The 27,985-nt window shown below is 64.5% G+C and overlaps 1 protein-coding gene across 3 annotated transcripts in view; it reads left to right on the forward strand.

Annotated features, from left to right (window-relative positions):
• Nucleotides 1-27,985, forward strand: part of AGAP3 (ArfGAP with GTPase domain, ankyrin repeat and PH domain 3) — a 111,453-nt gene that overhangs the window by 44,841 nt on the left and 38,627 nt on the right. For 2 of the 3 annotated variants that reach the window (XM_090048040.1, XM_090048039.1), the window contains exons 2-9: nucleotides 2,943-3,001; nucleotides 9,629-9,716; nucleotides 9,870-9,955; nucleotides 10,191-10,332; nucleotides 12,249-12,383; nucleotides 19,168-19,295; nucleotides 22,647-22,802; nucleotides 25,802-25,894. In XM_090048040.1, coding sequence (XP_089904166.1) covers nucleotides 2,943-3,001; nucleotides 9,629-9,716; nucleotides 9,870-9,955; nucleotides 10,191-10,332; nucleotides 12,249-12,383; nucleotides 19,168-19,295; nucleotides 22,647-22,802; nucleotides 25,802-25,894 — 887 coding nt within the window. Of the gene's footprint in view, nucleotides 1-2,942; nucleotides 3,002-9,628; nucleotides 9,717-9,869; nucleotides 9,956-10,190; nucleotides 10,333-12,248; nucleotides 12,384-19,167; nucleotides 19,296-22,646; nucleotides 22,803-24,522; nucleotides 25,519-25,801; nucleotides 25,895-27,985 lie in introns of those variants that run through there. The other variant, XM_090048041.1, reaches the window with a different exon arrangement.

Here is a 27,985-nt window from a genome sequence, read left to right on the forward strand (position 1 = left end):
TCCTGCGCCCGGGCTGCGGACGTGTTCCCCTCCTGTTCCTACAGGTGCCGGGGGGGTTGAAGCCTCCCCCAGGGGTGCTGGGTGCTGCAGCCTGGGCTGGGGCTGGGCTGGGCCACTGCTCCTCTGGCACGGACCCCACGGGGTCCTGGCAGGAGGGTCTCGCCCCCGCGCTTGGGCTCAGCCCAACACTGCACGGGGGCAGGAAGGGTTTCCCCCCTGCTCACACTGGTGCGCACTGGGGGGTTTGCCTTCCTCTGCAGCGGGGGCACGGCCTGGCCTGGGCTCCCTGCAGCGTCCATGACCCCCCGGCGGCAGCAGGATGTTGGTGGCTGCGGCCCCCCTGCTTTCCCAGGACAGGGGCGATGCCTGGGGCTGTGTCAGGGGCGAGTGCTGTGTTGCTCTGCAGTCGGACATGGGGTTTGTCTGAGCTGGTTTGAGTGGGGCTGGGGCTGGACTGGATGTGACCCCGTGGCTCTGAGACACTCCGGGATCCTCTGCTTTGGGGGCTGCAGCGACCGCTCGTGGCATCTGGGGCCCAGCTCCGTGGGCTTCCTCCACGCTCGCTGTCACCGCGAGGAGATGCCGATCACCGGCGCAGGGATGATGCCGAGCAGCAAGAACCGGTGCAGCCGGGCCCGGCGCGTGGGTTTTGAGCTCCCCCGTTCCCTTTGACGGCGCGTCTGGCTTCGAGGGGCCGGAGCAGGATGAGCACAGGCGGGGCGGGGCGACTCGGGGATCCAGCGTCCTCTCCCGCTGGAGGCTGGTCAGCGTCAGTCTGGGGACAGGGGCCGATCGCGGTGTCCGGTCTGCAGGGTTGTGCAGAGCCGAGCGCGGGCAGGGTGCGTGGCTGGGGCTGTTTCAGCATCCCATGACAGGAGCACGGCACTGCCGTCCCCACTTTCCTTTCGGGGTGCAGGGAGGAGCGCAGCCACCCTGGCAGGAGCTCGCAGCACCTGAGGAGCCGGCTCGGGGCCCCCAGCATGGGTGGCACCGAGTCCAGCTCCTTGTCCAGGTGGCCCGTCCTGGCCCCGCCGCGCTCGCGGTGCCGGTGTCGTGCCAGCGCGGTCTGCTGGGCTCTCCCGTCGTCCCGCTGCCAGCTCCTGCTCGTCTGTCTAACTTTCCAAAGGAGGCCAAGGTGCCCAAGTGCGGTCCAGCGGCGAGGTCTGGCAAGCCCAGGCCAGGGGCAAGGTTTGGGTGGCGCGGGTGACTCGCCATGGGGGGTTGGAGCAGGGCCTCGCCATCGTGGCGGTGTCATGTGAGCATGGAGGGGTTTTGGGAAGGCTCCTTGCTCTGCTGCAGAGCGGAGCCGGTTCCTGGACGCCGGGCAGCTGGTGGGAGACGGGAGCTCAGGCCTGACGATCCCAGAGCCCCTCTGGTCTGGGCAGACGGATGGACGGACAGAGCTGGGGTACGATGGAGATGGCCCTTCCCCACCCCAGAGCCAATGGAGGGGGCGTCCTAGCTGGAGACCGGGGCCAGAGTCGATGCAGGTGTGGCCGCACCTGTGGGCCTGCTGCCACGTCCGGCAGGGTGGAAGCGCCCAGGGCCGGCACCTCTGCCCCGAGGGGCTGGAGGCCGAGGAGCAGCGCGGCCCGCGTGGGCGCAGACGGGCACGCGCCATGCCGCGTGTGGGGCCAGCGGCAGTCCCTCGGGCAGGCGGTGGTCCCCTGGCAGGCGCGCCATGCCGTGGTCCTTGGCTCTCTTAGCCCTGGCAGCCTGGGCACGTGCCGTCAACGTAGGGTCGATTGCAAGGATTCCTGCTCCAGGCTGGGTGCTGGGGCTGGCGGGGGCGCGGTCGCTGATTGCAGGGGTGGCCGTGGCAATGAACTGCCGGCCGGGTGCGTCCGGGGAGCCCTGGCAGGGCAAAGGCTGGGACCTCGTCCACCACCTCCTTGTTCAGGGAAGATGAATGCAAACGGACCTGGGTCCGGAGCTGGGCGCTGCAGCAACCAGGAGCGGAGAAGGGGCTGGCGAGGCACCGCCGGGAGAGGGATGTGTATGTGCCGCTGGGGCGAGCCGTCCCCGGGCGACCGTAGGCAGCTCCGCAAGCCCCTGCGCACACTCTGGCCCTTTGCCCGAACGGCAGGACAGAGGTGCGGTGCGCCAGGATCGGCCTCGCCCCGCGCCCTACCGCCGCGCTGCGTGGAGCGCCGGCGCTGCGGCGAGCCGGGGAGCTGAGCCCGGCAGCCGCTCGACTCGCCCGACCAGTCTGGGTGGTGCCACGGGATGATGCTGACATCGGGAAAGACCGGAGCCTCTGGGGCGCTGCCGGGGCTGGGACCTGGCTCCGGTGCCCAGGGCCGCGGGCGCTGTTCCCTGCGGGGGGAGGAGGCAGCCGGGGCAGTGGGGGAGGCGTGGGGTCTGCGCGGGCAGCAGGAGCGGGCGGGGAGGGGGAAGGAGCCATTGTGAGCACCCGAGGGACACCAGCCCGCACCCTGGAGACCAGTGCAGCTACCCCCACGCGGGCGCCCGCCAGCCCCCGGCCCTGCTCGCATGCAGCTGCTCCAGCTGTGCCCTGCCCTCGGCTGCAGCCCTGGCCTGCGCACTGCGCCGGTGCTGCTGCGGCGCAGCCTGGGGCTGGGCACTGGGCTGCGCCAATGCTCCTGCTGGCACCAGGTTTGGGCAGGGCTGGTCCGGTTCGGGCCAAGGCTGGACTAGATGTGGCCTCTGGAGCTCCCTGCCAGCCCCACGGCTAGGGACGCGTCTGCCCTTGCTCCCATTGCCACTGGTGTCTTTGGCCCCAAGGGGCAGCTCCTCCCTGCAGCCCGCGTGGCCTGGGGGTGGGTGTGCCAGGGGCCGTAGTGCATCGCCCCTGCGGGGTCCCGGTGTGGCCGAGCTGTTCGCACAGCCTTGCCGGGAGCCCACCCCTCTGCAGGGCGGGCGGGATCCTGAGGCCGCGTTTCCTCTGGCCAGACCTGACCGCTGCTTTTCTCTCTCTGCAGATTCGTTTGTGAACAGCCAGGAGTGGACCCTGAGCCGCTCGGTGCCGGAGCTCAAAGTGGTGAGTACGAGCCGCACTGGCCGACGTCGCCTGCAGCTGCGGCTGTCCCGGGACCCCCGGCCCTGTGCTGGGGGCTACACCCCTGCCTGCTGGAAAGGGGTCAGTTCCTTGCATGGGGGTCAGGCTCCCGCGGGGATCATTCCTGCGGATTGGGATGGGTCCTGGTCTGGGGCAGAGGTCATAGCAGTCAACCCAGGGTGCAACTCGGAGCCTATCCAGCGACTCCTGCGCTAGCCCGGCTCGCCCACCCGGGTCGGAGGGACTGTCTGAAGGAAATCTTACCGGGCACGGTGCCATCCCCACTCCTGCGCGCGGTTCCCCGTGACACCGTGCGGTTCCTCTGCTCAGCGACTTATCTGCCGTCACGCCATGGCGCTCTTGGCCAGGGCTGCCAAGGTGCGTCCTCCACCTTGCACTTGGGACCTGCGCCTGGCTGGGCTGACACGCGTGTTTTCTGCGTACTGCTCCTCGACCGTGTGTCAGGGGCTTGTCTTTGCCAATATTTACCACTCCCGTGTTTTACAGCAGAGCATCACAGCAGCCACGTGCTGGTCAGACCCAGGTCTGTTGTGCAGTCCCCTGTGTCCCACGGGGCAGGGAGCAGAGGCTGCAGGGACAGTGTCGGGGTCTGAGCAGGGTTTTCCCCTGCTCCTCTCCCACTTGCAGCCTCCAGCATTGCAGGGCTGATGCAGGGCCCATGCCCCGCACTCCCTGCCCCAGAGCCACCGATGCCTCTTTCCTCTATGCCCTTGTGAACCTGGCTGAGCTCCCGGCTCCAGCCGCGTCTGGTACTGTGAGTCCGCCCTTTAATGCCGCGCCGGGTGATTTAAGATCTTCGTTGTTGGTGCTAGACTTACTGCCCGCTCGTCCCATGTTGTGACCCTTTGCCCTTTTCTGGGGAAGACAAATCCTGGTGCCTTTCTCTTCTCCATAGATTTCATAGACATCAGGGCTGGAAGGGACCTTGGGAGATCATCGAGTCCAGCCCCCTGCCCAAAGGGCAGGAAGTCAGCAGGATCATAGGATCCCAGCAAGATAAGCATCCAATTTACTCTTGAAGGTGTTCAGTGTAGGCGCTTGAACCACCTCCGCTGGCAGACTGCTCCAGACCTCGGGGGCTCGGACAGGAAAGAAATTCTTCCTTATGTCCAGCCTGAAGTGGTCTTGCAGGAGTTTGTGACCGTTCGACCTCGTCATCCCTTGGGGCGCTCTGGTGAACAGACGTTCCCCCAGATCCTGGTGGTCACCCCTGATAAACTTGTAGGTGGCCATCAGATCACCCCTGAGCCTGCGCTTTTCCAGGCTAAAGAGTCCCATGTCTCTCAGCCTGTCATCGTAAGATCTGTTTTCCTGACCTCTGATCATGCGCGTGGCTCTCCTCTGGACTCTCTCAAGCTTCTCCACATCCTTCTTGAATTGTGGAGCCCAAAACTGGACGCAGTACTCCAGCTGCGGCCTCACCAAGGCCGAGTACGAGGGGAGAATGACGTCCCGGGATTTGCTCGAGAAGCATCTATGGATGCACGCCAGCGTTTTGGTCGCTTTACTAGCCGCAGCATCACATTGGAGGCTCATGTTCATCTTGTGGTCTATGAGACCCCCAAGTCTCTTTCTTCTGTAGTGCTATCCAACGTAGCACTGCCGAGCCTATAAGGGTGCTGCAGGTTTTTCCTCCCAAGGTGGAGAACCTTGCATTTTTCGGTGTTAAACACCATCAGGTTCTCGTCTGCCCATTTGCTGAGCTTGTCCAGGTCAGCCTGGATCACCCGCCTATCTTCTGGTGTGGAAGCTTTGCCCCAAAGTTTGGTGTCATCGGCGAACTTGGCCAGTCCACTCCTGACTCCAATGTCCACATCGTTAATGAAGATCTTGAACAGGATGGGTCCCAGGACAGAGCCTTGAGGGACCCCACTGGTCACAGGGCACCGCGATGAGTGACTGCCATCAATCACAACCCTCTGGGTCTGCCCATGGAGCCAATTTCCCAGCCAGCGGATCGTGGTGGAGCCAAGGCCACAACCGGCCAGTTTGGCCAAGAGGTGATCGTGGGATGCCAGATCAAAAGCTTTTTTGAAGTCAAGATATATGACATCAACCTCTTCTCCCTTGTCCAGGTGATAGGTCACCTGGTCATAGAAAGAAATGAGATTGGTCAAACAAGACCTACCCGCAACAAACCCGTGCTGGCTGTCCCTCAGGATGTTAGCCTGGGCCAGTCCCTCAGGGATGGCCTCCTTAATAAACTTTTCTAGGATCTTCCCCAGGATAGAAGTCAGGCTAATGGGCCTGTAGTTAGCCGGATCCACTCTCCTCCCTTTCTTGAAGATCGGCACCACATTGGCCTTCTTCCAGTCTTCGGGCACTACACCAGAGTGGCAGGAGTTTTCAAAGACCCGTGCCAGGGGCTGGGCTATGACGCTCGCCAGCTCCTTGAGTACCCTGGGGTGCAGATTGTCAGGGCCGGCTGACTTGAAGGTATCCAGCTTCTCAAGGTGTTCCTTCACGAGGTCAGCATTTATGGAGGGTAGGGGATCCCCATCTCCCGGATCTCCCTGTCCCATAGCAGGCATGGGCGTCCCGTGTGACTGATGAAAAACTGACGCAAAGTACCTATTTAATAGGTTGGCTTTTTCCTGGGCGTCAGTTGTCAGTTGCCCCATCTGGTTTAGCAGGGGTCCAACGTTGCCCTTGCTTTTCCTCCGGCTCCCCACGTATCTGAAAAAGGACTTTTTGTTGTCCTTGATGCCTGAAGCTAGTTGGAGTTCAGTTGCAGCCTTGGCTTTCCTGGTCTGCTCCCTGCAGGACCGGACCAGTGCAGAATAATCTTCCTTGGAGGTGAATCCTGTCCTCCATCTTTTGTAGGCTTTCCTTTTTAGCCGCAGGAGGTCCGCTAGGTCCCTGGAGAGCCAGGGGGGCTGCTGTGCCTTCTTGCTGCCTTTCCTCCGTGTTGGAATAGATTTAGCTTGTGCACTGAGGATCGCTCCCTTGAGAAGCAACCACTCTTCTCGAATTCTTCTAGAGTATGTTGCAAGCCTTGTCCGTCCCCTCTCCAGCATCTCTTTCCTACCCTGACCAGGCCCGGCCTCGTTAGTGTCTCCTCCTAGGGAAGCCCCTCGCTAGCACTCAGCATCCTTGTTGCCCTTCTCTGCACCTTCTCTCTCTCCTTTCTGAGGCGCAGGGACCAGATCTGGGCACCGTATTCAAGGTGTGAATGTATAGGGGCATTGTGATACCTTCTGCTTTGTTTGCAGTTCCCTCCTTCACTGTCCCTACCATTGGGTTTGCTGTCAGAGCCGATGTTTTTACTGTACACAGTGACCCCCAGGTCTCTCCCCTGTTCGATAACCACTAATGTAGGTAGAGCCTGTCCCAGTGCTGCATCGACTGAGCTGTCGGACAGCTTGGGTCCTGCTAGGAGCGCCCCTGTCCCTGGCAATGGCCATTGCCGTCCCGTTCCGGGAGCTGCGAGGGAGCCAGGCTTTCATCCGTGCCCCGCGTCCCGTGCTGGCTCTGCACGGTGCTAATCGTTAAGCAGGAGGGTGCGAGGGGCTGAGCCATGCGCGCGAGGGGGCTCTCGGTGTTTTGGGGCAGTGGGTCTTGTAGCTGTGCACAGGGCTGCCGTGTAGTGTTAGCAACAGGTCGGGCGAGGCTGTGTCCGAGGTGCTTTGGATGGGGCTGATCCTGCCCCAGGCAGGGGTTGGACTAGCTGTGAGCTCCGGGGGCCCGGCCAGGCCGGCTCTGCTGTGCAGGCATCTCCTGGTGCCAGTAGCTCCCCGGGACAGCTGCCCCAGGGCCGTGGCAGTGCCTTCCCCTGCGTCTTGGGGTGGAAACAGGCGGCATCTTTGCGCCCCCATAAAAAGGGTGATGGCAGCACAAAGGCCAAGCAAACTTGGCCATGCCCCTTGTTGCCCTACAAACAACCCAGAGTCGTGGTCATGGCAAACGCGGTCGCGGTTTCTGCTGCTGTTTTACTGCAGCAAACATCTGTTTGCTTTATGGTGCAGGAGGGTGGGCAGCCTGGAGCCGCCTGTGCCTTCCAGCTGCGCGGGACTGGCGCTCCCAGGGCTTGCGTGGCCCAGTGCTGTGTGCTTTGGGGATCCCCATGCAGAATCGGGCCCCTGCAGCCCCAGGAGCGCCTGTGCAGCTTTCCCCTCTTCTGGAGACGCGCCCCGGGGCAGAGCCGGGGTTTGCTGCTTGCACAAGCTCTGGGGCACGTCTCTATCAGCAGAGAACTGTTGCTTTCCCTGTGTAGAGATGTGCCCCCGAGCTTCCCTGGGCTTGTCGTCTGCTGTCTCAGGATCGGGCCCCTGCCCAGTGCCGGACAATGGGCAGCATTTGTTCCACCCAGCGACGTGGATCAGCGACCCCGTCCATCCCCTAAGAGACCTGCTGGCCATACTGGGCTGGCACTGGAGTCGTTGGCTGAGCCTGGGCAGGGCAGGGGTCCGAACAGGCCAGCTGCCATGAGACGCTGACCTCGGATGACCGAGCTGGGGGGAGTCGTGAATACGCTGGAGGGTGGGGCTAGGATTTAGCGAGACCTCAACACGTTGGAGGATTGGACCAAAAGAAACAAGGTTCAGCAAGAACAAGTGCAAAGTCCTGCACCGGTGCAGGCGGGGGGTGACAGGCTGGGCAGCAGCTCTGCAGAAAAGGACCTGGGGGGGGACAGGGGCAAGGAGCTGAACAGGAACCACCAGTGCGTCCTTGTCGCCAAGAAAGCTAACAGCATGCTGAGCTGCATGGGTAGCTGTGTTCCCAGCAGGCCAAAGGCAGTGATCCTTCTCCTCTGTTCGGCACTGGGGAGGCCACATCTGGAGTCCTGTGTCCAGCTGTGGGCCCCACTGCAGAAAGGATGTGGACACACTGGAGAGAGTCCAGCGGAGGGCAACGAAAATGGCTGTGGGCTGGGGGACAGGACTGGTGAGGAGAGGCCCAGGGAACTGGACTGATTGAGTCTGCAGAAGAGAGGACCGAGGGGGACTGAACAGCAGCCGCCACCTCCCTGCCGGGGGCTGCACAGGGGACGGAGCTGGGCTGGTCTCAGTGGGGGCAGCCGACAGGACAAGTAGCAACGGGCTCAAGCTGCAGCAAGGGAAGTTGAGGTTAGATATTAGGAAATGCTTTCTGATGAAGAGGGTAGTAAACCACTGGAACAGGCTCCGCAGAGAGGTGGTGCAGTCTCCATCCTTGGGGGTGTTTAAGACCCATCTAGACAAAGCCTTGTCTGGGATGATGTAGTTAGGGCTGGTCCTGCTATGAGTAGGGAGATGGACTAGATGTAACCTCCTGAGCTCCCTTCACCCCTCCTTGTCTGTGGGAGCCGGCTCAGGGGTTTGGAGGCTCTTGGGGCTCTGTGTCTCACATTGGGCACTTGCAGCGTAGGGCTGCAGCCGCTGGTGGCTGCATCCCATCCCTCTCCTGGCCCCTATTTTTGTCCACCCTTCATCTTCAGAATAGGCTCTTGAGCGTGGCAGTGATGCACTGGGAGCATCACTCTCCTCAGGGCAGGCCCTTGCCCAGCCACACACCCACTGTCGGCACCATCCTGTGCTGGGAAGCCGGGCGTGGGAGCTCTGCCCCATGGGCACCGGAGGGGCTGCCTCCTAGAGCAGCATCCGTGCACAAAGGGCATCACATCCTGGAGCGCAGGTAACTGTTTGCCCCGAGAGCTGAGCTAAATCTGCTTGTCTGCCCTGTAAAGCCATTGCCCTGGGTCCTGCCTTCTGCAGCAGGGCACTGCCGCTCTCCCTTCTTCACGGCAGCCTCTCGGGCGGGGGCAGCTGCAGGGGGGCAGTTGCACGCCTCCTTGACGCCTGCTCTGTCCACGCTGCCAGGAGGGGCAACGGCATTTCTATTCCGCCAGTCCTGGCATCTCTCTCCTGCTTCATAGCCCCGCCGGCTGTTTGTAGCTCTCGCTGAACACCTTAACTCCGGTGTAGAAATGACTGACAGCAAAGTGTTGGGGGCAGTGCCAAGACACTCGATCTGACTAAGAGATGTACTTTAACTGTGACGACTACAGAACTACTGATGCGATGCCCGTTGATTATTTTGACTCTTTTTTTTTGCCTAATTTGAGTTTTTTAAACTTCTTATCCAGCAAATTAATGCATGTTCCAGTAGTTATGTGTTTTTGCTTTGATCTTGAGTAGTATAGCTCTAGGTCCCTGGCATTTTAGTAAAGCTTCTTGTTTCTCCTTACCTGGAGAAACATGCATTGTCACATGTGACGATGTACCATGCCGTCTGCACCCCCCTTTCTGAAATCCTCGATCCACCCAGGCTCTCGGATATTGGAGGCTGCTGTCCCGTCCCTCCCCAGTCACCGTTCCCTTAGCTGAGCACGCCCAATTCTTTCTACCACCCAGCTGCTGCCGGTGGGAGCTGCAATACAGGTGCCTTGCTGAGAACGGCGTCTGCCCAGCCCCACTCTGCCCTAGGCCCTGCCTGCAAAGCGGGGGGCTGATGCTGGCTTGCAGCCTGGCCACTGACCCGGGTTTCGTGGGGTCGTGGCAGGGCGTGGGAGTCCCAGGGCTGTGTCTGAATGGTGCTGTGGCTCGGCAGTGCCCAGGGGAGGAAGGAGCCGGCTGGGGGAGCGGGCACTCATGCTCACCTCTATTGCAGGGCATCGTGGGGAACCTCTCCAGCGGCAAGTCGGCGCTGGTGCATCGCTACCTGACGGGCACCTACGTGCAGGAGGAGTCCCCGGAAGGTAAGGCCGTCCCCAGCTGCAGCCCTGGGCACCTCATGGGGTAGCCTGCACCATGGCCTGGGGGGTTCCCCTAGCCAGATCCCCCTCCGGGCAGCACCGGCCTCAGAGCCGCGCCTGACGAGCTGCTCTGCTCTGCTCTGCCCTGCTCTCCAGGCGGACGGTTTAAGAAGGAGATCGTTGTGGATGGTCAGAGTTACCTGCTGCTGATTCGAGATGAAGGGGGCCCCCCTGAGCTGCAGGTAAGGGGACCCCTCTCGCCCCCATGGCGCCTGCCTCTGAGACCCCTGTCCCCAGCCTGTCCTCCAGAAGCCCCGGGAAGGGGCTGTGGTCTGGGGCGCGGGGAGCTGGATCTCACTGCACTGCGGGGGGCTGAGAGGGGCATGCAGCTACGGGGCTGGCTCTTCCCTTGGCTGATGTCCCCGAAGGGGGCCCGGGGCCCGGGCTGCACAGTGATGCCTGGTGTTTCCCTGCCAGTTCGCGGCCTGGGTGGATGCCGTGGTGTTTGTCTTCAGCCTGGAGGACGAGATCAGCTTCCAGACGGTGTATAACTACTACCTGCGGCTCTGCAGCTACCGCAACACGGCCGAGGTGCCCATGGTGCTGGTGGGCACGCAAGGTGAGGTGGGCGGCGGGGCCTGCCCGCATCCCTGAAATGGGGCAGGACTCCCCCGGCCCTCGGGCTTGCCCCAGGACCGTAGGGGCTGCTGGCATCTGCATGCATCTGGCTGAGCTCTGGGCCGCCCCCGTGGTTGAGCCCTTTGGAGCCCGGTGTGCCCCAGTCTCCTTTGAGCCTGCCAGTGCCAGGTCTAGTCGGCGGGGGGGTGGTCTGGGGCAGCAGGGATAAGGTGGACTTGTGCAGGTGCAAAGGGGACGGCCTTCCTCAGGGCAGGGCAGGGCCCCGGGCTTAGGCTGAGCTTGGCCCCCGAGGGGTGGGCACGCCTGCTGTCCAGGTCCCCTGGAGCCGTGTGGCCCCCAGTGTGGCTCCAAGTGCCCGTGGAGGTGGCCCAGATGCAGCTCTCTAGGACCAGCCCCAGGGCCTGTCCTGCCATGAGACTGCGCCTTGTCCGTGGCCCGGCACCTTTCAGCGAGTCCACGAGCGCTTGAATCCCAGGCGGGGACTTGCCGGTACTGGGGGTCAAAGTGATCGGCTGCGGCTGTTCCCCACCACAACGGCGAGTGGCAGGCAGCGCGGCCGAACCAGGCCAGCTCAGAGCCCGTCCTGCCAGGCCCCTGCCCTGCCCTGCCCCAGGGCCTCGCGGATGTCTCCACTGGGACCCTGTACCAGACTGCAGACCAGGAGCAGGCAAAATTTGGCCCACCAGGGGATTTTATCGGACCAGTAGCGGGTCCCTCAGCCCAGGCATGGGGGCAGCCCAGGCCATAGTGCGTGTGGCCGGTCCCACCACCCCCAGCTGCAACACAGAGCTGGAGCAGTGCGGGGGCCGGACTTGCTTCCCGGCAGCTTCTTTCAGCTGGCACTGGTGCCGGACCGTCCACCCCACGCTCACTGCTGGGGGCAGGACCCGTGCGGGCCGGGCGGTGGCCGGGCAGATGGGATGGGGCCATGGGCGGGCAGGGAGCAGGTCTGGGAACGGGGCTGAGATTACAGGGCAGGATCACGGGACCGTGACAGCAGGGGATAGACCTGGGGCTGAGCCACGACCCGTTGCTCGCACACCCCTGTGATTAGTGCCAGCTCTGCAGGCAGGGATGGGCGGGGAGCAGATCATGGCTCTGCATCAGCCCCACGCTGTCACCGCCTGTGATCCCAGCCCTGGCCCTTCCTGTCCTCCCTGCTCCAAGGTGCTGCTTCCTGCTTGCCTGTCCCAGCTGCTGGCATCTTCACACCTGGGCCCGAGCTCTGCCTCCCAGTCATTACCAACCACTGCCCAGTCCTTGCTCCCTGGCTGTCGTCACCAGCTCACAGCTGGTCAGCCATTCGGTCCTTAATAGCCGTCCCTATGGAGCCTGTCGTGCTCGGGACATCGAACCCTGCTGCACCGCAGTGAAGGAGTTGGCCCTGTGGGTGTGATGAGGGCACCCCAGGAGGCACACCCATAATATACCAGGGTGAAGTTACACCACACTTGGCCCATACTAAGGGCAGTTCAGACATGAGTGTCTGCACATTAAAGCTTGTTAATGCGTGTTAACTGCCCCGAGCATCTCCAAGTGACCCACTTCAGGCAGAGATGAGCTCTGCGCCGTGCTCCCAGCTCATATTAGGGTAACTTCAGTCTGCTCCATGGGGATAAAACAGGCATTTTGCAGTCTTCCAGCATCCCAAGATGCACTGCTCCCAGCCCCCTAGCAGGGTGGACCCCTAGCCCCACCCCTGCTCGCCCGCCCCCTGGTGGCACCTCTGGAGCCCTGCAGGCAATTCACGATATTAACCCTTCAGGGCCCCAAGCTGGGAGCCCTGGACCTCTGCCCAGGACGGTGCTGTGCAGGGTCTGTATTGTGTCTGGGGAGAGCTGGTGGGTGCTGTCTCGGCCCCCCTCTCTGACCTGCCCCCCACCCCTCTGCTTCCAGACGCCATCAGCGCCACGAACCCTCGCGTCATCGACGACTCCCGGGCCCGGAAGCTCTCCAATGACTTGAAGCGCTGCACGTACTACGAGACCTGTGCCACCTATGGCCTGAACGTGGAGCGAGTCTTCCAGGACGGTAACTGTGCGGGGGCGGGCAGGACAGGGCGCGGCGCCCCTCTCCCTTCCTCCACGCTGTTCTCAGGCCGGTGCTTGTCGTTTGAGCTGTGCCGTGGGGTGTGATGGCAGCCCTGAGGAAGGGCCCCTACATGACAGGCAGCTGCAGGGCTTGTGTCGTGGCAGGTCTGGGAGCTCGCCGGCTGCTCTTCTTGTGGCAGAGTGGACAGGTGGTGCCCTCCTGGTTGCCCCCTTCCCCCTGCATGTCCTGCCCCTCCGCGGGCAGCGAGGACGAGTGTCCGTGTGAACAGCTGCGGGAGAGCGAGCAGCGCGGGGGGCTCGCCGACGAGGGTCTGTCTAGACAAGCCTGGCACTGGAGCGCAGGTGCCACCAGCCCAGATCCCAGGGTGCACGTGGTACCAAGCACCGCTGAGTCTCTGGCTGTAGTTTGTTCAGGTCCGGGGCCCCGGGTGAGGCTGCTCTGGGACCGGGTCCTGGTGCCACCAGCCCATTTGAGGGGTCTCTTTAAGCAAAGCCCTTCACCCCTCGGGGGCTGGCGACCAGGGCTCAGGGCCCAGCTGTGGGCACTGACAATGTGCGATGCACGGTGTTGGCTCTGGACTTATTTCTCAGCATCTGCAGTCACTCGAAAGGGGCCCTGGAGCAACGTGGGTCAGGAGCAAGGTGCTGCAAACTGGAAGGAAGGAGGAAATGGCAGGGAGCAGGCAAGGCAAAGCAGCAGCTGCCTCCCAGAAAGGGTCTTGACAACTGCTGCGTGATTTCTGGCTCGTCGGGAGCGCGTTTGCCTGGGCCTCTGCTCCCTGCCCTGTGCCCAGGCTCTGCCCGAGACAGAGAACGAGGAGCCCGTCCTGGGCCAGGAGGATGGCAGAACTGGGGGCAATGCAGCGGAGGGTGCAGGCACACAGCGCGCGTCCTGCCAGGAGCAGACTGCCTGGAGCGGCTGCACGGCCTGTCGTCTGACCGCAGAGAAAGTACGTCTGAGGTGCCAGGTGTTGGGTCAGACCCCAGGTCCGTCTTGCCCAGACTCCGGCATCCTACGAGCAGAGAGCAGAGGCAGGAAGGGAGAGTGACTGGGCCTGAGCAGGGTTTTCCCTTGTTCCCTCTCCCTTGCAGTCTCCAGCATTGAAGGTGAGGAGGTTCAGATTCAGAGGCCATGCCCCTCGTTCCTGTGCTCGCTGGCTGCTGAGCCCCCTTTCCTACAGAAAATGTAAAACTTCCCCAGAGCCACTTGCCCTGCAGTGAATGCTGTGGGGAGAGACAGGCATCGCCAAGCTGATGCAGGTCTGCTGTGGTGAGAGAGTTTCATAGTTTCGAGGGTCAGAAGGGACCTGAGCAGATCATCTAGTCCGACCCCCCGCCATGGCAGGAAAGAGTACTGGGGTCAAACGACCCCAGCAAGGTGTTCATCCAGCCTCCTCTTAAACACCCCCAGGGTAGGAGCCAGCAATACCTTCTCTTGGAAGCTGGTTCCAGACCCTAGCCGCCCTGACCGTGAAGTTGCGCCTCCTGATATCTAGCCTAAACCTGCCCTCTGCCAGCTTGTGACCGTTATTCCTGGTCGCTCCTGGCGGTGCTCGGGGGAACAGGGACTCCCCCAATGCCTGCTGGTCCCCCCTGACTAGTTTGTAACAGGCCACTAGATCCCCCTCAGCCTTCTCTGGTGGAGGCTGAACAGGTTCAGGTCCCGCTGCCTCTCCTCGTAGGGCCTGCCCTGCTGCCCCCTGATCATGCAAGTGGCCTCCTCTGGACCCTCTCCATGCTGTCCACATCCCTCCTGAAGCACGGCGCCCAGAATTGGACGCAGTACTCCAGCTGCGGCCTGACCCGTGCCGCATAGAGGGGGAGGATCACCTCCCTGGACCTGCTCGAGATGCATCTGTGGATGCACGACAAGGTGCGGTCGGCCTTCCTGACCGCGTCCCCACACTGCCGGCCCATGTTCATCTTGGGGTCAATGATGACCCCCAGATCCTTTTCTGCCTCCATGCTGACGAGAAGGGAGCTCCCCAACCTGTAGGTATGGTGCCGGTTGTTCTTCCCCAGGTGCAGCACCTTGCACTTGTCAGTGTTGAATCCCATCCTGTTCTCATCCTCCCACCCCTGTAACGTGTCCAGATCCAATTGCAGCCTGTTGCTCCCTTCTAGCATACCCATAGCCACCCCGCATCTTAGTGTCATCAGCAAATTTGAACAGGTGCTTTTTACCCCCTCGTCCAAGTCACTGATGAAGATGTTGAACAGTGCGGGCTCACAGCTGATCCACTTCCCCAGGTGACCTACACATCTGCCCTGATGCTGCACTGGGTCCCCTGCCCAGTGCAGGGCGAGGGGCAGTTGTCCCTGTGCTGCCCAGCGCTGATTGGAGCTCACCCTGCGCGGGGTCAACACGTGCATGACTTAATTCTGGCTGCACGACAGCCTTGCAGTGGGGACCGGCCGGGGAGCACCCTTCTGCATCTGCGGGGTGCTGCCAGAGTTGGTGCGAGCTCTGCTGCTATTCAAGGCTTTTGCCAGTGCCCTGAAAATAAATGTAAAACCAGCTGCTGCTTTTAAATCTGCAAGTGAGACAGAAACTGGACACATGGAGAGTAAGGCCAGGGTCAGGGCAATCGCATCATGTGGAAACCTCCATCTACGCGAGAAAAACGGTACAGCTGGAGTCCAATTACACCTGAAGGGCGGAGGGCATAGCTGAGGGCAGCTGCTCTCCTGCAAACCCATGACTCGATGCAAGCAGCCCATGCGATGCTGCAGCACTGAGCTCAGGCCACCCTCGGAGGAGGACCTGGGACCAAGATCGGCGAGGGGCATTCCCGCCTGCACGTGGAATTGGTGAGAGTGGTGCTGGGAGGCTGCAGCACCGAAGCATCGAAGTGTCCACACTGAGCCCCTGAGGGGCAAAGAAGAGCCACAAGAGTGATTCAGGGGCTGGAGGGAGCTGTGGGCAGCAGAGGCTGGAGAGCTCGAGCGGCTCATCTTGGTGCAGGGAGATGGAGTGACTGGTCACAGCATGCAAGGGCCTTCGCAGGGAGAGGACAGCAGTGCTCAGCGCATGGTGCAGAAATGAGCAGCTGAGGCCAGAGGGAGAAGATGGGCAGCTCCAGCTGGGAACACGGCATTTGGGGAGTCAGCAGCTGGAGCAAACCAGCGAGGGCAGCCGCCTCCACTGACTGCGGTTTTCAGACATGGATGAGACCTGCCTGCCAGGTGCTGAGACAGGGGCGAGCCCTGGGCTCAGCACCAGGGACCGTCATGAAGTTCTGCAGCTGGGATTTGCCAATCAGACCCTGTCCCTTCGGGCTGCGATGTGCCGTGCCTGCTTGCTTCAGTCTGCTGTGCCGGGTCGTGCTCTTCACTGGAAGCCCTGGGGCAAGTGCTGCCATGCACGGTGTGGAGCCCGTGTGCGCCCACTCGCTGGGACCAACAGCCTCAGGACCTCACCGCCGTCGCCCAGTTCTTGGTCCGTGCTGGCAGTGGCAGCCAGCGTGCAGCCATGGGGAGATCCAGCGCTAGTCCATGCGATGGCCTGATGGGCTGCAGGCCCAGGCTGCAGCAAGAGGTGAGGAGTGAAACGTGAAACATGCAAAGCAGGGACTAGGTGCTTGACACCCCTAGCCCCAGGGTTTGCTCAGGGAGGCTGTGGGGTGCAGCTGGTGGCAGGGCGGGGGGCTGTGCTGGTGCTGCAGGAGGAGAAGCCTGTCCGCAGGTGAGCCGTGGCTCTTTGGGGCTGGAGGTCACAGCAAAGCAGGTTTAGACCAAGTGCACTTGAAGCGTGGCCTCATGGGCTTCAGAGCCAGGCCAGGAAGCCTCTGCTGGGTGCTGAGGTCCGTGGCTGTCATGCGCAGAGGCTGCCTCTGCCCCGGGACCTGGCCTCCCCATGGCAGGAGGGCTCCAGGGGCTGGCCCATGCTGGGGTACCCACTGCAGGAGCCCGGGATTGAGCGTGCTGCCGCAGTGCTGGAGCCCCGTCGTATCGGAGCCGCGCACTGGAGTACGGTCATCCAGAGCCCAGACGGAGTCAGAGCTGCAACCCACAGCTGCCACTGCAGCAGCGCCGAGCTCTCTGCCACCATCGCCGCTTCCCCTGAATTGGCCACTTTAATTTCCTTTGCTCGTTAACTCCTGGGGCCAGCTCAAATGGTCTCTCTCACGGTCCTGGGAACCTGCCAGCCCCTCTGCTTTAGCCCCAGGAGGATGGGGCCAGCTAGAGGAGGGGGACCCACATGTCACGGTCATTGTCAGGCTAGCAGAGCTGGACCTGCCTGTGTCTGCACCTGGCTTGGAGGCCTCTGGGAGTGGCGTGCGAGTGCTATAGGGCAGAGATGCAGTGGGGTCTGAGGGCCCCGAGTCTTCTCCGGGGCCTCCTCGGGCTTGGGTCTGGCCAAGGCGCGTCTCCCAGGAGAGGCTCCCAGGATGCCTGCTGTGTGTTCCTGCCCTGGGGCAGGGTCCGCCGGGGGTGGAGAGTCGTGGCTGGGATTATGGGACTTCCCGTGTCACTGCAGTGCTGGCCAGCCTGCTCATGGCAGGGGGTTCCCCAGAAAGGTCTGGGACAAGATCGCTGCGGGCTGGGGTGGGGGCGAGATCAGCAGCCGCAGGAGACGGGGGGCAGTGTGTTGCATCGTTAGGTGGCCTGAGAGCTGGGGCTGGCATCTGGCGTGGTGCACAAGAGCTGGGCATGGGCTCCAGAGCAGTGGGGTCCCCTGCGGTGCAGAGCGCCAGGCCCCGCTCCCAGGCGGCTGGTTGGAGACACTGTCGGATGCAGGACGCGGCACTTTGTACCACTTCCATTCACCCTCCCGATGCCGTGCTTGCCCCCGCAAGTCTGGGGATGGGGCTCCCACTTCTCCCACCAGTGTCAGCAGCTCTGCCACCTCAGTCCTAGTCTGAAGCACTCACCCTTAAGCCCAGCTCTCAGGGCTGGAGGCACGGGAGAGGCCGGTGGTGGGGCGCAAGGACCGCTGGCTGCGCTGCAACGTTGCAGAGTGACTGACAGTGCTGGCTGCAGGCTTCTGCACCCCTGCCCCGTGCACAGCGCTGTGCGGTTCACCCTTGCTCCATCCCCTGCCTGCCTCTTCCCAGGTGAAGCCTCCTGAGCTGTGTATGCTCCACGCTCCCTGCTGCCCGTGGCTCGGAGCCATCACCTCCCCCATGGTTCATATGCCAGTGGTCTGGAGGTGCGTGTTTACTGGGTAGAGGAGCTCCAAGCCAGGGTCCCAGCACGGTCAGACCTCGCCGAGCGCAGTTGTGCTGCAATCTCCACAGAGGGAATTGGCTGGGAGGAGCATGGCAGACCACATGGGGAGGGCAGGTCGTGGCACACTGAAGTAGCCTGTGCCTTTGGGAACAGGCCTCCTCCTGCCACAGACCAAGGGCCAGGAACTCCCCGCTGAACTGCACCATGGACCTGCAGCGTCCTGCCCTGCTCCGTTTCCAGCCGCCCGGGAGCCGTGGGGAGCACACGTGGAGGGATCCAGACAAGGTGGCCCGAGGAGATCCTGAATTTTGGAAAGGGCGTGCGGATGGTGAACTTGACGCAGTTTTGTCCAGTTAAAAGTAAACTAGAAGCTTCACTAATATCCTGGGGGTTCAGGGCTGTGTGATTTGGTGTAAGATCGAAGCGAAACCAAATATCACTTCATCGGAATGAAATGAAAGCGACCTGTGGGGCTGTGAAATAGGAGGTGCGTGACCAGGAGCAGCCAACAGACGGGGCAGCAGAACAGAGGAGAGCGTCACTGGTGGAACGTCCGGGCGGTTGCAAAGAGGAGCGGGCCGTCAACATGTGTGGACTGGAGAGATTAGCAGGAAGCGGGTAGATGGCAATGAGCTGTGAAGTCACGTGACTCCCCCAGTGCTGCCTGACTAGAAATGTCACTGCCAGTGTCAGTGCCAGACCGCTGGGTTTAAGGTTTGGGTGGAGCAGGGACCAAAGGGTGTGGGTGCCTCAGCACCCGTGCCCCCCCGGACCCACCGTGCAGGTTGTGTGCGAGCAGCCATCCTCAGCCGGCTCCTGAAGAGTCCGGGAGGCTCCGGTCTACATGCGCGGCCTGGGCATCTGCCAGCACCTGCCCCGGTGACGTGGCCTGCGTGCATCAGGGTCTCCTGGCCTTTGCCTGGGCCACGGAGAGGGCAAGAAGCCTCCCCCCTCCACTTGGAGCGACACAACTGTTGCTGCCCAGCCCATCTCGTTGCATCCGTCTCACCAGGCTGTGGTCACAGCCCCGTGGACACGGTCCCCAGCCCTGTGTGGGGCCAGCGCCCGGTGTGATGGGGGCCCTCCAGTGGAGGCCCAGTCTGGTGAGGAGGTTGGGAGGGGCGTGCAGGGTGGGCCTGCTTCTGTTCATGGGGCTGAGGCTGTCTGGCTCGGCCCCGTGGCGGAGGAGTCCCGAGGCGCCTGGCACCCGTGTTGCAGGGGAGCGCTGCTGGTCGGGGGTCCCTGCTTCCCGTGCTGCCTGCCGCAGCCTGGACAGCCCTTGCACGGGGCTGGCACGGCAGCCCTCAGTGCTGCGTGCTGGGAGAGTGGGCAGACTTGACCGTGGGCTGCGGGGGGTTATGGTAGGGCAGCCCAGGGGAGGTGTCTGGATTGGAGCTGGGTGGTCTGGGCCATTTGGGGCACGTGCAGGGCTGCATCCCCGGTCCTGTTCCCTGGGGAGCCACGTGTGAACAGGTCACGGGTTAGATTTCCCCCAGGCAAAGCCCAGGGACTGACTGCAGCCCACAGCCTGGCTGGGGCCTCTAAGAAACCTGCCGCCTGGCCTGGCCCCTGACCCTGTTCTCCTCTTGCAGTGGCGCAGAAGGTGGTCGCCCTGCGCAAGAAGCAGCAGCTCTCCATCGGCCCCTGCAAGTCCCTGCCCAACTCGCCCAGCCACTCGTCCGTCTCTGCGGCCTCCATCCCCTCTGTGCACATCAACCAGGTGAGAGCGGGGCCGCGGCAGGGCTGCCTCCCCTACCCACCCCGGGGCACCCCCTTCGGACGATGCCCCACAGCAGACACCTCCCACGGGGAGGGGCGCTGGGTGCAAGCTCCGCGGCTCGGCCCTGCTGCCCGGGGGCTGGGGCTGGGGATGGTCCGTCCTGCAGCACAGGGGTCTCCCCCCGGGATGGGGCACAGCCGGGAGGTGCAGATGGGGCGCAGCGGGGAGAGTCATCGCGGGCATCAGGGAGGGAGGGCTCAGAGATGCCAGGAGAGCCCATGGGGGCCCTGCTGTGCTGCTTCCCCCACGCCGGGGAGGGGGCTTTGCAGCCCCGGGAGGAAGCAGAGTCCGTGCAGCAGGGGCCAGCTCCACCAGACCCCGAGGGAAGCAGGCAGCGGCAGAGCAGGCCAAGAGACAACCTAGAAATGACCCCTTGGGAGCTTGGCCTCGGCTTTCGGCAACGTCGGCGATGCCAAGCGCAGGGGCGAAGGCCGGACGGCTGGAACGAGGGCACAGAAACTGGGTGGCCGTGATGGCGCTGGCAGCCAAGCTTGGAGAGCTTTGAATTGGAAAGCCCTGGCCCGTGGCCCTGCGGCCTCTTAGCAAGGGCCTGTAATGAGTCCAGCAAGGCGGGCATGGCCCCGTGTTGGAGAGGATCCTGCGTGGGTGCTGGGAATGGGAAAAGGGAAGCACGTGGTCCTGGGCAGCTGCAGGCTCGGTCTCGGTGCTGCATCAGGCAGTGGAAAAAGCCCCGAGGAGAACGGAGGAGGGTACACAGCCGGGCATGCGTTCGCCAGATGGACCCACCTGATGCCGTTTCCACCCTGGGAGCTGCAAAAGGGCCGCAGAAGAAACTGTTGCTCCAGGCTTTAGCAAAGCATCTGGTCCGGTGCCATGTGGGAAAGCGTTGGCTGAAGCGGGGTTGGCAGACGAGCTGCATGGGATGAAGGCACTGGTGAAACGGGAGGGGACGACAGCGCACCATGCCAGCAGGGAGCTGGTGTGCTGCGAGGAGGCTCTCGGCATGTCCTTGAGATGGGTGTGATGCCATGTTTTCATCTATCACCTCAGCATGCATCATCAGGACCAGCTCCAAGCAATGGCCCCTCCACTCAGGATCAAAGCACTGGTTATATTTTGGGTCAGGAAGGGATTTTCCCCATGCTCAGACTGGTCTGGACTGGGGGGTTTTGCCTCCCTGTGCAGCAGGGACGCGGCCTCGGCCTAGGTCTCTGCAGTACCCACAACCCCCCTTGGCGGCAGCAGGACGTTGGCAGCCGTGGCCCCCCCGTATACTGGGGGCAGGGGTAGGGGTGATTAGTTTTGCTTAAGTGTTTGGATTGTGGGTTTGGGCTGGTTTGGACAGGGCTGATCCTGCCTCAGGCGGGAGCTGGACTAGATGTGACCTCTGGAGCTCCCTGCCAGCCCCGCGGCTCCATGGTAGGACCAGGGCATCGCCTGGAAGAAGCGGTTGGTCGAGGCGAGAGAACGGGCTGAAGCTCAGTGGTGCACGGGGCAGGGTCGTGCCACGGACAAGAGCTGCTGCAGCGAGGCCAGCGTGCGCGCATCGGGAACAGCCGAGGAGGAGCGGGGTCTGGCGCCCCAGCCGGTCACAGGATGGCAACGGGCAGTCCTGTCGGGCACAGGGCATGCAGCCGGGATGGGACATATCTGCATCGCTGTGCCCGCCCTGGCGAGCCCTCGGGCTGCAATTGCTGCCTACGGATGCACGAGCTGGTCGGAGGTGCAGAGAACCAGGAGCGCCGGGCCTGGGGCAGGCGGGTCAAGACTGAAGCGGTCACTTAGCACCTGTCCCGCGGCACCCTGGAGCTGTGGGGAGCAGGGGGCGGCTTGTCCTGAGCCTGCAGGTGCCCCAGGGAGAGGGCGATGGTGGACCCGGCTGCTCCAGGAGAGGGGGGTCCTGCTGGCACCGTTCAGGACACCCGGAAACCAGCTTGACAAGCAGGAGCATGGGCCCTGCTGCTTCGGCCCGAGGCTGAGGGCCTAGGCCTGGGCCAGGTTATGGCGGAGGCCGCGGGACAACTTGGGGTTGACGCGAGCCAGGTCTGTGCAACAGCCCCCGGGGCTGAGCCCGGCACGCGGCCGCGGCCGGAGAGCCAGCACAGGAGGGGCCGCGGGACTTGTCACAGCTGCACGTGGGACCTCAGCGGCTGCACCCAGCTGGGACGCCCACAAATCGCAGCGCCCCAGAAAGTGCCCAGGGCCCCTGTGGGGTCCCATGAAATCCCTGCTCCGGGCAGGCGGGGAGGAGGCCACCCTGTGAGACAAGCCTGGTCTGCACCGCGTCCCTCTGCCACGACTGCCTGTCCCCACCGCCTGTGTGGCTGCGCCGGCGCGTGCCTGGAGCGGGGTTAGGGTGCGGGGCGTCTGGCCAGCGGCGTTCTCGGGGCTGCACGCGGCCCCGCACCGTTGCAGCCCCCTCCCGCTTCCCCAGCAGTGTGGGACAGGTGCGGTGCTGGGGGTGCCCCCCAAGCCTGTGTGATGCTTCTTGAAGCCGTGCCCCAGCTGAGCCTTGGCCCACCCCGGGGCGGACCCCAGCACCCCGGGGCTGAAGCGCACGAGGCTGATCAGCCTGGACCCCAGCCCCAAGCATCTCGAGTCTCGTCCTTGAAGCAGCAGAGAAGTCCTCTGCCCAGGCTGGTCACAGGCGGAGGACAGCGCCCAGCCTTGCCGGGACAGCCAGCAGCAGACGTGTCCTTTCACGCGCCCTTCCTGCAGCAGAGCTGGCAACGGCCCCCCTCGCAGGGGCTGCAGGGATGCATCAGTCGCCGGGGCCCTCCAGAGCCTGCTTCTCCCAGGACCAAAGCTGGGGCCAGCTACGCTCGGCGGGGCGAATCTGCTGGGGCTGCTTCGATGCCTGGCCCCTGCTTGCTGCTCCCAGGGCACGGGGTGCCTGCTTGTGCCCCGGGGCTGGCCGGCCTCCCCAGCACTTGCGCAGAGCCGTGTCCGGATGGACAGAGCTCCCAGCTGCCTGCTAGAGGCACGCGGCCTGGCGAGAGGGGAGCCGTTGCCTCCCTCGAGCCCCGCTGCCTGGCATCGAGGCGCCGGTGTGACCCCGAGGGGTGTCTCTGGCAAACGCCCAGTACCTATCGCCTGCAGGTCTCCTGTTGCCAAGCAGCACGGCATCTTTAGCTCCATTTTAGAGGTGGGGACACTGAGGCGCAAAGGGGCACGGTTGTTCCCGGCCCGGCGGCCTGGGAATGGAGCCCTGGTTTCCTGTGTCCCAGGCCAGTGCCCCCGGCCCTGGAGCCGTGATGGGGGGCAGGGGAATGGGATGCCTCCAGCCGCCCTCCCGCCCCGCCCCGCTCACCCTCTGTCTCTGCCTCTCAGGCCACCAACGGCAGCGGAGCCTTTAGTGACTACTCCTCCTCTGTGCCCTCCACCCCCAGCATCAGCCAGCGGGAGCTGCGGATCGAGACCATCGCCGCCTCCAACACGCCCACCCCCATCCGCAAGCAGTCAAAACGCCGTTCCAACATTTTCACGGTAAGCGCCGCGGGGCCAGGCCGGCTGGGGACGGGGGAGCGGGGCTGCACGAGCCCGCGGCCGTGCGCGGCGCTGGAGGGCTGGGGGCAGGCCGCAGGCAGGGCAGTGCCCTGCGCCCGTGATGGCCCTCGGAGGACGCAGGGGCCTGGTGGGGACGGCCGTAGCCGCGGCCGCAGGGGCAGAGGGCTGTGCCCGGCAGGCACGTGGTTCTGGGCCGGCCGCTGCCCACACCTGGGTGCGCACGGGTGGGGGTGGCAGTGCCCTGCCGGTGGCAGGGAGCGTGGGCACCCTCTCTCCTGCCCCGCAGGGAATGGCACCCTCCGGGCTGGGCGCCGACCGGTTCCCTCCGTGGTGTCGGAGCCCCTCTTCTCTGGCGCCCAGACCTGCGCCGGCTGTGGCTCTCGCCGGGCACCAGGGAGCTGCTGTGGGGCCCGGGTGAGTCTGGGGTGGGGGAGCGAAACGAAGCAGGGGTCCGAGGAGCCGGCCTGGCTTGGGGACCCCTCTCCCCGGGACGCTGTCTGCTGGTTGTGTTTGCACCCGCCCCGGGCACATGCAGCCCCGTGCCCACACGCTCCCTGTGCTGCCCCCCGCCACCTCCGCGACCCCCGGGGCTTCCTCCAGCCCCTTCCCCCACCTGGATGCACCCGCACACATACCCGTGCCTTGCAGACACTGTCCTACACTCCCACGCAGCCCCCCCGCCCCTGCACACACACGCAGCCCCTGCCGGCCACGTCCCACGGCTCCCCGCGCGTGCACCGGCCCGCGGCCCTGCTGCACTCTCGTCCTCGCGGCGCCCGCCCGCCTTCACCCGCCGTTCCGTCTGCTCACGCTCACGCTTGCTGCCACGCTCGTGCTCCATCGCGCTCATCCCGCTGCTCGCCCGGCCGGTCCCGAGCTTGCCGGCGGCTTGCCCCCGCTCCGGCTGGCGGCTGCCGTCCCCCGCTCGCTTGCTCGCTCGCTGCTGTCGTGCTTGGGGGGCGGGGGGGCTTGCTGCGGGGCTTGCGCTTGCTCGCTGTGGACGTCGCCCTGGTGCCGGGGCTCCTGCTCGCTTGCTCGCTGGCGCGTGCACACGGCTCCCGTTGGAGGCTTCACCCCATTCGGTGGCGGTGGCGGCAGCAGCTCCTGATGGCGCCGATTCGCCCCTTCCCGCGGCTGGGGCAGGGCAGGGCGCTTCTTCGGCCCCGCTGGGCCGGCAGGGCCAGTCCTGCCGCGCGTCCCTCTCCCACCCCCGTGCGCGCGGGGCAGGGGACCCCGGGTCTCTTTGCAGAGGGGGCGGCCAGCAACGTGTCCCCAGAGAGCGCCGGCCCCAGGGGTGGGTGTGCAGGGCCCCTGCGAGGGGCCTGGCATGGGGCCGGGGCACCGAGCCCTGTGCCCTGGGTCCGAGCGGCACACACGGTCTCTTCCGTTTCCTCCCTCCCTCCCTCCTGCTGCGCTCTGCTCCGAGCCGTGCCCGCTCCCCGCGCGCGCAGGCCCCGAGCTCCGGACCAGGACGGGTGCGCGTCTCGGTGGCCGTCAGGCGGAGACAGACTCCTGTTCGCGGCGAAGGCTGCGTCCCGACGCCCTAGCTAGCCCGGAGCGCCTGCCCCATGCTGAGCCTGCTGCTGCCTCCGGTCCGCCCGCGGCCGCTGTCTGTCTGTGTCTCCGGCGCCCGCCCGCAGCCGCGTGTCCGGGTTCTGAGTCTAACTTGCCAAACTCTTTATTCTTTCGATATTTGCAGATATGTGCCACTGTTTCCAACTTTTCATCAACAAAAAGGCCTTTCCAACTCCTTCCAAATTAGAAGATCCAGGTGGTTACACGCGGCACCTCTGTACAAATTCTCTCACTTTTCATTGCCTCTCCAGGGCCGGATAAGGGATGGGCACTGGGATTGATCTAAGATTAAAGGCTCGCCCGCCCTCCAGCCAGCATGGGCCCCCCTCCCGGAGACACGCAGGAGCCTTTTAAGCCCCCCCCAATGTAAAGTCTAGGAAGCGCGGAGACGGCCTGCGCCTGCACTTTAAGCTGGGACATTTCCGGGCCTGCCGGATGCTGCCTAGGCACTTTCCGCGCTCCGGGGATGCCGGGCGACGACCCTCGCGGGATGGAAAGACCTGCAGAGCTGCCGGGACCAGGCGACGGCCGCGAGCGGAGCTGGAGGGGCCGAGGGACGCTTTGCTGCCTTAGCGCCTGCTGCTCGCACTCCGGCCCCCTCCTTCCTCCTGCATTTCCTGCCGCTGCATGGACTCCTGCTCCTCCTCTCCTCCTCCTCCTCGCGCAGAGCAGCCATCTGTGTCTCTCTAATTCTCCTCTCTTTCAACCTCCTTGTTCGGTCTGGACCCCCAAAGCCAGCGGCTCGGTGCCCCGGGCGCATGGGGCGGACCCTGCGGGGCGGCGTGGGAGGCCAGAGGGGCCGGCCCCGCGCCGCCCCCCCGCCATTGTTGTGACCCTGAATGTATTGATTGTGCTCCATGCCGTGTATGACTTGGTATTTCCCTCTGTCTGATGCACTTTGACCGAGTTCTGCTCGACAGACTGCATAGTTCATATTGTATTTATTGGAGTTTGCTCTCACCGCCGCCGGGGACCGGCCGGTTTTGCTCTTGGCTCTCTAGACGTGTGATCGGTATTTATTGTCCATGCTCTTTTGTAAGGGGTGGGTCTCTCCACCCAGTGACCTGTGCTACTTTGTATGGTGCAAGTGTGTTCACGGAATAAACCTGTTGGATTAGTAGCGGTGTCCGTTCCTTTCACTGCCTGAGCCCCCCGCTTCCATCCGTGCTGCCCTGCATCCCATGCCATCCTGTCTGTGTCGCCGCGTCCTGTGTGCCCCGGGCGGGCGGACGGGCTGGGCCGGGGGCGCGGGGGGCCGGCTCGCCGTGGTAGCCTTAGAGGGGAGGGGGAAGACGACGGCTTCCCCCAGCCCCGGGGGTGCGTGCCGGCACCGGAGCGGCGGGGTTGCATGTTCCCTCTGCCCCGGCCCAGCCTCTAATGCACCCGTGTCTCTTCTCTTCCAGTCTCGAAAGGGCGCCGACCCGGAGCGGGACAAGAAGGTGCCGGAGTGCAAGGCGGACAGCATCGGCAGCGGGCGCGCCATCCCCATCAAGCAGGTGCGCCGCAGCGGGGCCCTGGGGTGGGGACCTGGAGCCAGCGGGGCGCGGGGGTCGGTGAGGGACGCGGGAGCGGGGCCGTCGTGTGTTTCCATGCAAGTGTCGCTGTCGCCGGCTCTGCGGGGCAGGCGTGCCTGCCTGCGCACATGTACTTGTCAGCTTGCTGGCGTGCGTGTGTGCAAGTCCCGGCGTGCGGGCGGGCGGCTGCATGGGGGTGGCCCTGCGCTGCTGGCAGGGCGCTCCCCAGCAGAGGGCAGCAGCGTGCTGCTGCAGCCGTGCAGCCTGCGCCCGCCAGGCGAGGAGGCCCCCCCGGTCCTGGGGGCACAGCGGCAGCAGGGGTGGCCCCACGATCCCCTGCCCGGGCCCTCTCCTCTGGCTGCCGCTTGCAGGAGGGGTGAGATGGGCTGCAGCTGCCCCTGCGCTGGATCGCGCCCCGCAGCTCCTCTGGGCTGGCTTGGCTGCAGGGCAGGGCTGGGGGTCTCGGCAGGCGCGGACAGGCCAGCTGCATGCACCTGCCGTGCCCCTTCCTCAGTCACTGCCCTGCCCCGGACCCAGAGCCTGGGCTGGGGGTGATTCGTGGCAGGGCGCAGAGCCGGTGCCTTCAGCCCTGTGTGGACACCAGGCAGCCGGGGAAGGGGAGGCCCTGAGACAGCTCCTGCTAGCCCGGAGATGCCCCCCAGTCCACGGGCCCTTTGCCACGCCTGGCGACCTGGGGTTGCTTTTCCAGCTCTTGTCCATTGCTGGGAACCCCCTTGGTGCCCCCTGGCAGCGTCCCCTCCTCCCTGACCCCAGGCCCGGGTAGGGCAGGGCGGGTGCCCCGGCAGCTCCGCTCGGGGCCTCACGTGGAGCCGTGCCCCGGAGAGGGGTGTCTAGGGTGCGCTCGGTGCAGGTGGGGAGGCGGCAGTGCCAGCGGCTGCATGCGCAGGCGCACTCCCTTTCCCCAGGCCCCTGGACCCGCTTTGCTCCCTGCAGGGGGTCGCATCCTGCCCGCGTCCTGTGGCCGTGCTCCAACGCAGCTGCAGCATTGGGCCAGCGCCTGCGCACGGCTGGAAGGGGGGAGCGTGCTGCCTCCGGCTGCCTGTCCCAGCCCGGTGCTGCCAGGGACCTGCTTCTTGTCTCTCTCGAGCCCCAGGCGGAGGCTTGAAACGGAGGCTCCCGGTGCTGTAGGAACCTACCTGGGCCCAAGCCGGTCCCTGCGGCCCCTGCCCTGGGCACCTGGTGCCTTGCGTCCTCCCGGCAGGGCCTGCAGCCGGCTGGGTGTGCAGCGGGAGAGCTGCTCCGCGCCTCAGAGAACTGGGTTAATTGGGCCGGGAGGCTGGGCTGGCCGTTGCTAGGAGCCGGCTCCTCGTCGTGCACGCGCTGGATCCTTCTGCGCCGGCTGCTGCGGTGTGCACGGCCAGCCCGGCGTCCCCGGGCCCCTGGCCCCGCTCGGCTTGGGCCGCGCGCTCCAGCGGGGCCCAGCGCGGGCGGCTCCTCCTCGGTGGGAGCTGGGATCATGCTGGGAGCTTAGATTACATTTAAATTGCCATTTGCATTTTCCAATCAATACGCGACTTTACAATTAAGTTTGGTGTTAAAATTCTTCGCGAAAAGTGAGTGGAAGGGAGATTTGTGGAGCAAACGAGTCCTTTGGGGGCCATCGCCGCTCCCTGCTTCATTACGCTGCATATTGCTGCTGCTGCTGCTTTTACTGTGCGCTGCCACGATCCAAGCGCCGCGCACAGCGATGGCGCGCGGGCCAGCCAGCGCGGGGAGGGGAGGGGAGGGTGGCTGGCGAGGCCCCGGCGGGGGAGTTGCTGCAGGACGCAGGGGTGGTCAGGGCCGGTGCAGGGTCCGCGGGGCACAGCCCTCGCGTGGCGTCGGCGCAGGGCCGGAGCAGGAACCAGGCTCCTGGCTCGGTGGCACCGCAGCCTTTTTCTGACGGCTCCATGTCGCTGCTGCATCTCGCCGGCGCCTCGTTCCTCTCCTTTCTGTCCTGTCTGCCTGCGTCTTGCGGCCATTTGTGCTCCGGGTTTCGGGGACAGGGAGCAGTTGCACCCCCTGCCTTGGACCACCGGGCCTGACCCCAGCCCCAAGACACAGGGCCCTCAT

Source organism: Crocodylus siamensis, chromosome 5, assembly GCF_052110815.1.
Source record: "Crocodylus siamensis isolate JL-2025a chromosome 5, ASM5211081v1, whole genome shotgun sequence".
NCBI classification, from domain to species: Eukaryota; Metazoa; Chordata; order Crocodylia; family Crocodylidae; genus Crocodylus; species Crocodylus siamensis.